This window comes from Emiliania huxleyi, assembly GCF_000372725.1.
Source record: "Emiliania huxleyi CCMP1516 unplaced genomic scaffold EMIHUscaffold_34, whole genome shotgun sequence".
In the NCBI taxonomy this organism is placed as follows: domain Eukaryota; phylum Haptophyta; order Isochrysidales; family Noelaerhabdaceae; genus Emiliania; species Emiliania huxleyi.
Window position 1 is genome coordinate 404270 of NW_005199443.1, and position 9938 is coordinate 414207.

At 67.9% G+C, this 9938-nt stretch overlaps 3 protein-coding genes across 3 annotated transcripts in view; 2 read left to right on the forward strand and 1 right to left on the reverse strand.

Annotated features, from left to right (window-relative positions):
* Nucleotides 1–206: 206 nt before the first annotated feature.
* On the reverse strand, nt 207–1278 carry EMIHUDRAFT_208037 (hypothetical protein; the record flags this gene model as incomplete). The annotated part of the gene is made up of 2 exons (XM_005773348.1): nt 207–283; nt 585–1278. The coding sequence occupies 2 exons, from the start codon at nt 1276–1278 to the stop codon at nt 207–209; spliced, it is 771 nt and encodes a 256-aa protein (XP_005773405.1).
* Nucleotides 1279–3233: 1955 nt separating this feature from the next.
* Nucleotides 3234–7371, forward strand: EMIHUDRAFT_208038 (hypothetical protein; the record flags this gene model as incomplete). Its single annotated transcript, XM_005773349.1, has 2 exons — nt 3234–7165; nt 7359–7371. The coding sequence occupies 2 exons, from the start codon at nt 3234–3236 to the stop codon at nt 7369–7371; spliced, it is 3945 nt and encodes a 1314-aa protein (XP_005773406.1).
* A 1345-nt stretch (nt 7372–8716) lies between these two features.
* EMIHUDRAFT_450875 (hypothetical protein) overlaps nt 8717–9938 on the forward strand; it is a gene marked incomplete at its 5' end in the record, with an annotated part of 3251 nt that continues 2029 nt past the window's right edge. The window contains 2 exons of the mRNA XM_005773350.1: nt 8717–8742; nt 9271–9391. Of these exons, the coding sequence (XP_005773407.1) occupies nt 8717–8742; nt 9271–9391 (147 nt within the window). The remainder of the gene's footprint in view (nt 8743–9270; nt 9392–9938) is intronic.

Genomic DNA, 9938 nt, shown 5'->3' on the forward strand with positions numbered 1-9938 from the left:
GGAAGGCACCGAGAGGGACATTTTTCGCGCAATGGTCAAATCAAGGTTTTGTAACGCGAGCTGTGCCACAGTGAAATGGCACTAGCCAGTGCTCTCTGCTGCCGTGGGTGGCGCCCCTGTCGGTTCGGAGGCGCCCGCGCGGCGGCCGCGCGCTTGGTGCCGACGTCGACCGGCTGCTCTCGCGGTGCCGAGACGTGCCGCTTTGGTTACGTCTCGCGCGCTGCGAGGTGTCTTTTGGCATGTGAGCGCTTGGCATAGACGCCAGGATACTTGGCTCCCACGCCTGTGCGGCCGCGGGCGAGCGGGCGGGCACGCCAGGCTCGGCGACGCTCTGCGCGGGTCTTCGAGCTCGCAGCCCGCGGCGAGCCAGCATGGCTCGTCGTCGACAAACAGGTTGAGCAAAATTTCGGCGAAGAAGCCCCACCGGCGGCACGCCGGGATCGATCCGGACCGATCCCATTGTTCCGAACCGCGACGGCGACACACACACAGGTAGGTAGGTAGGTACACACACACGTAGGTAGGTCCGCATGATGTTGAACTGCACCCCCACCGTCTTCGCCCCCCGCCCGACGAGCTCACACCCCTGCCGCCGCGACGCGTGCGGATGCGGCTCGTCAGCAAGTACTGCAGAAACACGAGGGTGAGCTGCTGGCACGGATACCCGTCCCGCATCCCGTTCGCAAAGTTGGAGCGCATGTCCGCATCGCCGCCGTCTTCGTCAAGCCGCTCCATCTCCGTCTGGAAGTCGTCCCACCGCTTCGCCACCTCGTCGCACTGCCTCTTCAAGTGCTCGCCGAGCGGCGCGAGCATCTGAGCCGCCCGGCCCGCCGGCTCCGCAATGGGTTGATGCAGCACCGCCGCCACGAGGGCGCTCCGCCTCCGCTTCGCCAGGCGCGCCGTGGTGTCCGTCGCCGCGAGCGGCGCCAGCAGCGCCGCCTGCTCCGCCGTCCGCTCCTCTGCCGCCGCCCGCTCCGCCTCTCTGGGCGCCTCCGCACGTTCCTGGTGCTGCACGGCGCGCAGCTCGCCCGCCGCGCGCCTCTCCCTCTTGGTGATCGGACGGCCGTGCGCGAACGGGTCGTCCGCGTCGCCCGCCGCCGCCCGCCTCTCGTGTGGCACGGTGTGCAGCGCCTCCGCCGGCCACGCGAGCCGGATTGCCGCGCCGCGGCCCTCGCCCAGCCGCTGGAATGCTCCGCCGCCTTCGTTCGCCTTGTCAGCCGCTCGGGCCGCCGCCGTCAGCGCCGCGCCCTTGCCGACGAACAGGAGCGGATTCGGCATCGCAAGCCGAAGCGAAGGCGACGTCGTCGGCCATCAACAACTTTGCCTGACGCGCAATCGCCTCCCTTGGCTGACACGCTCCGCGTGCTTTCTTCCGCCGGCGCTCGCCTTTCGCCTGACACACAATCGCGCCACTACCAACATACATATGTAGGAAGGTGAAGAACAGTCAGGCTCGGACTGGACACCAACGCGGTATGGGTGGACGCTGGACAGATGATGACGACACGCACGAGCGACACACAGACACAAACAAGCTCACGAGACACACAGCCAGCGGGCTGCCACACATCCTGAGTGGGCGCGTACACATCACTCAGGCCACGTCCCCCCTGTCGCCCCCCCCAGCACTCCAAGGTGCCAAGAGACAAACAACAGCACAACAACACACAGACAGGCGACAGGGGCGAACGTGTGAGACTAGAGCAGGCTTGCTCCGCCTCTAGCAATCTCGTCGCCGGCCGCAAGGCACGGACGAGACCGTGTGTGGGGTCTTGTGAGGTGTCTATGGACGCCCTCCTCACAGGCTAGCGGCCAGCCGCCAGCCCTATCTCGCACTCATGGGTGACGACAGTTCATTGGATGAGTGGTTGCGAGCAGAGGCGCGTGTGCTGAATCTAGATCGCACGCCGTGGCATATGACTTGGGTAGGCGTGCGACCGCAGCGCGCCCGCCGAAGGCTCGACCGGGCGCGCGTGTCAGCCAGAAGTTTGCCAGTAGAGCGATCCTGGTCTTTCCGAAGACGAGCCCCGCGCCACGGGCGCCAGCCGTGCCTCCGCGGGAGCCGCCTCTCGAGCCGCGTCCCGCCGGCACTGTCCCTGAGTGCGTCCCGCCTCAGCGGCACGCACTCGGCGAGGACAGTCCGGCCGACAGGAACGTGTCGCGCGCCGGCGACGAATGCGGCGGGGTGGGTGTGGGTACAAAGCGCCGCTTCGACGAAGCGAGGTAGGCAGGCGCCCCTCACGAGTCCGTTCAGACATGCCACACGCCCCTCGCAAGCGAGGTTGGTAGGCGCCCCTGGCGAGACCCGCAAGAGATCTAGGCGTGCCAGCCATCCTTATGTTTATACCAAAAGGAGGGCTACACGACGCCCTCTACGCTGGGGTGCCGGCGCCCTACTGGGCAGCCATCCTTATCACGGATGGCTGTGAAACAGCGAGTAAGCCTGCAGCGAGACGTGCGTCCTACCTGCCATCGTGCAGTCGCCATGGCGCCCGCCACCGCGAACCAAGCTTAGCCAGCGGACGCAACCAACCTAACTGAGCGCCGCTGCGCACGTGACCTCGCATATCGCGATGTCACGTCGCAGCGGTGAGCGGGGAGGTGGTGGCGATGGCCGACGTGGAGCCAGCGGCCCTCGCCGCCTTCGGAGCTCTAGGAGCTCTGGAGGTGGCAGCTCTGATGGCTCCAGCGGTGGTCGCAGCTTCGACGGCGACGACGGCAGTGGCGATGGTGGCGTCGGCGGCGGCGGTGGCGTCGGCGGCGGCGGTGGCAGCGGCGGCGGCGGTGGCAGCGGCGGCGGCGGTGGCAGCGGCGGCGGCGGTGGCAGCGGCGGCGGCGGTGGCAGCGGCGGCGGCGGTGGCAGCGGCGGCGGCGGTGGCAGCGGCGGCGGCGGTGGCAGCGGCGGCGGTGATACAGAGGACAGCAACACTGACCAACTTTACCGCCGCTCGCAGCGCCTTCAAGCCAGCCAGGCTCGTGAGGCTGTTGAGTCTGCTGCTCCTTCCCTGCCGGCTGAGTCAGCTGCTACTCGGCTGCAGAGGCTGGCGCGGATCGCTGAGTCGCAGCTGGCGGCGGAAGAGCGGCTGGCTGCAGCGGCGGCGGAGGCTGCAGCAGCCGAGGCGGCGGCTCAATCGCAGGCTGAGGGCGAGTGGATGCCCCCCCAATCGGACGGGGCCGCAGACAGCTGGTGGTTGGAGGAGGCGGAGGGGCGGCCGCTGGAGGATGGGACGACCATGTCCTACCTCGAGGTGCTCGAAGAAGAAGCTCGGAGCCAGAGGCTCCGGCTTCACATCGAGCACCAGCTCCTGCGGCAAGAGGAGAACCGGCAACTGCTCTTCGAGAGTAGATGCGGGATCTGCCTCTGTGACTTCTCCGAGGTGGAAGAGACGGCGACCATCTGCCAGCTTGGCTGTCACCACACCCACGCTTTCTGTGCGGGCTGCTTGCGGAGCGCCTTTGGAGCTCGGTCAAACCAGCAGGCCCCACCGGACTGCCCGCTGTGTAAAGCACAGGTCTCGGAGGCCGACCAGGCCTTCGTCGAGGCGGCGGCCGGCCGCTCGGCGGCGTGCCATGCGGCCAAAACGCGGGCAGACGCGGACGCCACGCGCCAGGCCGCATGGGACGCCCTCCCGCCGGCGGCGGAGAAGGTGAGCCTCCCTGATGCGAGGGCGCCACCGGCGGTGCCGCCGGGAGGCGAGTGGGAGTGCATTGACGCGCACAGCGCCTTCCAGTGCGCCGTCTCCCCGTGCAGTCACGTTCTCGAGGTACCGGATTCGCTGCGAGGCGAGTGGGCGAGAGCCAATGTCGACGTCTTCGACTTCATTCAGGCTGCCAAGAGCTCGGGCGATGAGCTGGCGCTCGAGCGCGGGCTCAAGTGGCAACTATGTCTGCATGACGTGCTCCTGCGAGGGCCGGCGCGCACCTCTCGGGGCGGCGGTCGCTCCATCGACGTGTCGACGTCTCTCGCCCTGCGCTTCCAGCGGTGGCGCAACGGCGAGCGGGCCGCCCTCCTCTGCGCCTGGGAGGCCGATCGCACCAGAGCGTGGTCGGCTCGGCGTCGGAGCGCGCATCGCCGCGAGAGCTTCGAGGAGCGGACGGAGCGAGAGCGCTCGGCAGCGGTGTCCGCGGCGCTCGCGCTCTTCGCGGACGGCGAGATCTCTCGCGCGATGCGGATGCTTCACTCGCTGGGCATTGCCGACCTCTCGGCCTCCGTGCTCCTGCAGCTGCGCAGGAAGCACCCGGAGCGCGATCGCCCCGTCCCGCACGACCTGCCCGTGCAGGTCCCGGCGGTGCGGGTGAGCCTCACCGAGACGTTCCGCAAGCTGCGGCGGCGCGCGGGCACCGGGCCTTCGGGCAACCGCAACGAGTACCTCAGGGTGCTCACCCACTCCTTCGACGACGCCAAGGCCGACAGCGTCATGCAGAAGTACGATGCCTTCGCCTCGGAGCTCGCCAGCGGGGACTTGCCGACCTGGTTCTACGGCGCCGCCTCGATCGCCTCGTTGATGCCTCTCGTCAAGAAGGCGGTCACGCAGGCCGACGTGGAGGCCATGCGACAGCCTGACGTGCGGCCAGTGGTGGTGGGCGAGGTCACCCTGCGGTCCATCCTCACCTCGGTGACTGCCAGCGTGGCCCCGGCGATGGCGGACGTGCTCGCGCCACAGCAGGTGGCGGTAGGAGTCTCGGGCGGAATCTCGATCATGATCAACGGGATCCGCATCTTGCTCGAGCAGCGAGGCGACTTTGTGCTCGTCAAGATCGACCTCAAAAACGCGTACAACGAGATCGATCGGTCGGCGCTTCTCCGCCGCTGCTCGGAGGTGCCGGAGCTGGCGCCGTTCATGCCGCTTCTTCACGCGACGCTCATGTCCGCGACGAGCCTGCTCGTCGGGCCCCAGCGGACGCGGCTCTTTGAGCAGCACCACCTCGAGGGGCAGACGTGCCGCGCTGAGACGTCGCGTGGCGGCGACTCGGCGACCGGCACGCAGCAGGGCGGGCCTCCATCGAGCGGCGCCTTCTGCATCGCCATCCAGCCGGAGCTGGCTGCCCTCGACGCCGAGCTGAGGCCGTTCGGTGGCGGGGCTTGGGCGGAGATGGACGACATCTTCGCGCTAGGACCGGCGGCCGCCGTGTTCCCGGCGGTCAAGCGCTTTGGCGAGGCGGTCAAGGCGTCGCTCAACCTCGAGATGCAGGTCTCGAAGCTCGAGTGCTTCTCTCCCGAGTACAACCTCTCGCACTGCCCGTGGCGGGAGGCGTTGGGCGCGCCAGTCGGCATGGTGCTGGTGCCGGAGGAGGATGGCGGGTCGCGGACGTACCGAGGCGTGATGGTCGCGGGCTGCCCAATGGGGGAGGCAGGGTTTGTGGATGCGTGGTTACGCGCCCAGGTGAGCAGTATCGTGAGCTACATCGACAAGACAGTTCTTTCGCTACGTGCTGCGAGCCCCCACGCGCTGTGGGCCGCCATCTACTACTCCTGCTCCGCCAAGTTCGACTTCATCCTTCGGCACCTCCCTCCCGACAAGACGGTGTCCCACGCTCGCGTCGTCGACGCTGCGCTCACCCGTGCCGCTGAGGCGTGCGGCTACGAGGGCGTGCTCGGCGACGCCATCACCGCGCGGCGGGCTCGCCTGCCTGCGCGGATGCGCGGCCTCGGCCTGCGCTCGCTCGAGGAGGTGGCGCCAGCTGCGTTCTGCGCCTGCTTTGTCGAGGCGGCCGAGAGGTTCCTCGACAGGTCGACGCCCGGCGGCGGCAGAGAGCGCGGCTTCTTCCAGATGCTCGCTCCGCTCTTCGGCCACGGCGCCTTCGAGTTGCCGTACCCGAACAGCCCTCGCCTCTCGCGCTTCCTCTCGGGCTGCACCACCAACGTCAACCCGCTCGGCGCGCAGCTGGGGCAGCTGACGCCGACGGGCGAGTCCTTCAAGAAGGCGTGGGAGGGCATGCAGCGAGAGGTCCGCGGCGAGGGCGTGGCGGGACCTCTCGATGTCCGGGCTCCCGAGGCTGGCAACGGGCGGGCCGGCAGCGCTGGGCTACAGCGGCAGCTGACGCAGCAGCGGGAGCAGGTCAAGCGCAACCAGCTCAGCCGCAGCATCCTCGGGCTGCCGCACGGCGACACGCGGCGGGAGGCGTGGCTGGCCGTCGACTCGTTCTCGTCCGCGTGGGTGAGCTCATGGCCCTCGGCTCAGAACCGGTGCGAGGCGCGCGAGTTCCGCGAGATCTTCTGCACCTACCTCGGCCGGGAGAGCCCAGCCGTGCGCGCGCTCGTGGGCAAGAGCATCGCCTGCTCCGGCCGCGGCCCTCCTCGAGTCTGCGATGCCTTTGGCGTCCAGCTGGGCTTGGCGACGCTCAACGACCGCGCCCACGGCAACTGCCACGACGACATCTTCTCACGCGTGATCGGTGATGCGCTGCACGCGGGGCTGCGCGGCAAGGAGGAACCGCGCGAGATCTTCAGCGCCGTCATCCCGCCTGTCACACTCAACGGCACAGCTGGCACGCGCGGCAAGAACGGCATCGTGCCGGATGGGCGCCTGCACTGCAAGCTGCGCGAGTCCCGCACGGCGCGCTGCACGGGCACACGAGGCCAGGCGCATCCGTCTGTCCGGTGGCGCGGCACGACAGTGCAGCGCGGGCCCGAGCAGCCGCCGGCGGAGCACCTCCTCGAGGGCAAGACCATCCACCGCGGCGGGCCTCACTACATGAGCGCTCGGGCGCGCGACGATGGCCAGGGCGGCGCTGTCGCCGACAGGGCGAACCTTGTCCAGCGCGACTACGAGGCGCGGGCGGCGGCGCTCGATGCCAAGCCGCACGTGCAGGCATGGAACAACGGCTCGAGGGACGCCGTTTCCTCCGTGCTGCGCTCGTTTGGCATCGTGCGCAGCCTCGTTGTCGGGGCCTACGCGGAGGCGTCGGACGACCTGCACCGGCTGTTCGACTGTGTGGTGGAGTCGGCATCCAAGCAGCACTGGAGGCGGATCGGCGCGCGTAGCGCGAAGGAGGCGCGGTCCTACTTCGCTACGACGCTGCGGCGGGCGTGGGGCGTGCACTTTGCGCGCGAGTTCGCGCGGCACCGCATCCGACGCGTGGTGTTCGTGGGGGCCCCGCGGCGACAGCCGGGCAGGCCTCTCGCGACGGCCGATGGAGACTGGCCAGCGCTGTCGGCGGGCGAGTTTGCGGCGCACGCGCTGCGCGTAGGCGGCGCGTGGGCGGGCGGCCCGCCCGGCCGTCGGTGAGCACCGGACGCGAGGGTCGGTCGGCTCTTAACTAGCTGTATATAGTCGCGATCTGCCGGCGTGCGTATGAGCTCACTAGCTAGAGCTCACACTAGAGGCCGTCATCGCATTCGCCTTCCTGGGACCCAGCGCTGACTTCTGACTGTCGTTGCTGTCTCTCCCCCTTCTCGACTGTCTGTGCTTGTGCGTCTTGGGTCCGGAGTTGTGCGTTTATGTGAAACAGGGAGCGCAGCCCCTCCAAGTGCACATTCGAGGTTAGCCAACCCTGCCCCAAATGGCCTGCCCCAAATGGTTGCCGAGGAGTTCTGCGTGTGGTACGACGTGGTGAAGCAGAGCTGGCGACCGGGTTCCCAGGACGGCGCCGATTCGCGCTGGCCACGCATCGGCGAGCTCGTCGGGCGCTCGGCGACCAACGGCACGGTGTGTGATGGGTACGGGTCACGGCAGTTTGGAGAGCGCGCCGGTCGCGTCCCGTGCGCGCAGTGCCCTGGCGATCCGTACAAGCGCGACACGTGGTCGGTGCTGCAGTGCTCGAGCACGCCGCTCGTGCCCATCTCGCAGAGGATAAGTCCTGCGTGGCGTCCGCTGAGTGTGTTGGGGAGCGCGCCTCGCGGCGTGCTGCTGGTCGTCTCGGATCACAACAACCACGGCCTCTTTGCCCAGGTTGAGCGCGTCCTCAACCAGCTCCACCTCGCCGCGGAGCGCGGACTCACGCCGCACGTCTTCCTCGGCCACAAGGTTGGTAGCGGAGAGCAGAGACGGCTCTGCCGCGCGCGCTGTCTCCAACGCTTCCTAGACACTTCCGAGACACTTCCGAGACACTTCTCGGCCAGCAGGTCCTCAACGCGCTTGGGTTCCCTCGGCGTTACCTCGGGGTAATCTCGGCGCAATCTCGGCGCAGGTCTTCAACGCACCCGACGCCTGCGACGTGGGCGAGAACCAGTACTACCGCTCTCTTGCAAGTACGGCGCGCTCTCGAGCTAGGATGGTACCATTCAAAGTAGGCGAGAACCAGTACTACGAGAGCGGCCGCGGCCCCAACGTCTGGGACTACTACTTCGAGCCCGTGTCCGAGTATACGACCGGCGCAGCGACGCTGGGCGGCCGCCCCACCATACCTCCAGCGTGATCGAGTCCAGCGTGTGGGTTCAGTCCCGTGGGTGGTGCGGTAGGCGGACGCCCCGTGCGCCTCTTCTCCGCGTCGGTGGAGGACGCGCGCCGGCACGAGATTCCACGAGATTCCCCGAGATTCCCCGAGATTAGGCTCGACGGCCCGCCCGATATGGACAGAGAAGCCCGAGATATCCCTTCGCCGAGATTCGCCGAGATTCGCACCTCTGCTCTTCTATTACGCCATCCGCGCCGCCGGCGACGCAAAGTTCAAAGAAAGTTCAGGGAAAGCTCAGGGAAAGTTCTCCTCAGGTACGCCCTCCGCACCGCCGGCCGGCACGTGAAGTGTCTGGGAAGTGTCTCGGAAGTGTCTAGGTATGCCATCCGCACCGCCGGCGACGCGGTCACGTCTTACTTTGAGTTCAAGCGCTACTCCGAGGAGTCCGCACACGCCATCCGCACGCCGCGGTGTGGACGGCGTCTCTTCACACCGCCAGCTGTGAACAGGCGACTCGTTCCGCGACTTCAAGCTCCCGCTGTGTTCACAGCGTCTCTTCACACCTCCCGCTGTGAACAGGAGCTGCACGCCATCCGAACACGCGTGCGCGCGTTCGGCGCCCGCCTCTAAAAGAAAGAAAGAAAACGGACCACCCAAAGGGAGGGGATGGGAGGACGGCACACGCCGCCACCACACAGGGATATTAAGGAGAGGAGTGTGGTGCTAGCCATCGCCCACCCTTGGAGCGTCTGCCTCTGCCTCGCCACGCCTACCCATTGGGCCTCCTCCCATCTCCCTTCGCCCGCCTCTGCCTCTGCCTCTGCCTCGCCACGGCGTGTTTCTTTTTCTGAGGGCGGACGTGCCTGTAGGCCAGCGCTAGTTGGCACACGAGCCGCCATGTTTCTCTTCCCGACGCGCGTTTCTTTTCTTGAGGGCTGCAGGCGCCAAGCTGGTCGGCACATGGCTGCGTGTCAAGCCGGCGCTGCGCACGGAGGCTGCGGAGCTGCTGCAGCGCTGGCGCTCCTCGCTGCCTCCGGGGGGGAGGCTGCTGGGGGTGCACGCCCGAGGAACCGACAAGGCCGCCCGCGCTAGACGCGGAATGCGTGTCCTTGTGTTCGAACTAGCGCTCGAGACGACGCGCACTCAACTGTGCTCGGCCGCCTTCCGCCGTATTCAGCTGCCGTCGCAGAGCCCCTCGTATCCAGACGGTGCTTCGGATACTGTGCACCGTGCCGCATCCCCCCCCATCTCTCCCTATCTCCCCCTTATCTCCCACTACTCCCCCTATCTCCCCCTATCTCCCCCTATCACCCCCTATCTCCCCCTATCACCCCCTATCTCCCCCTATCTCCCCCTATCTCCCCCTATCACCCCCTACTCCCCCCCTATCTCCCCCTATCACCCCCCCCCCACACACACACAAGGCCGCCCACCCGAAGTTCCCGCTCGAGCGCTTCTTCGCGCCGATCGACGGCTTCCTCGCCGCGCACCCCGGCTCGCGCATCCTCCCACACCACCCAATGACCTGAACCCACACTGGGTTCGAGACTCTGGAGGTATGGTAGGCTCGCGCATCCTCCTCGCCACCGATGATGCGCGCT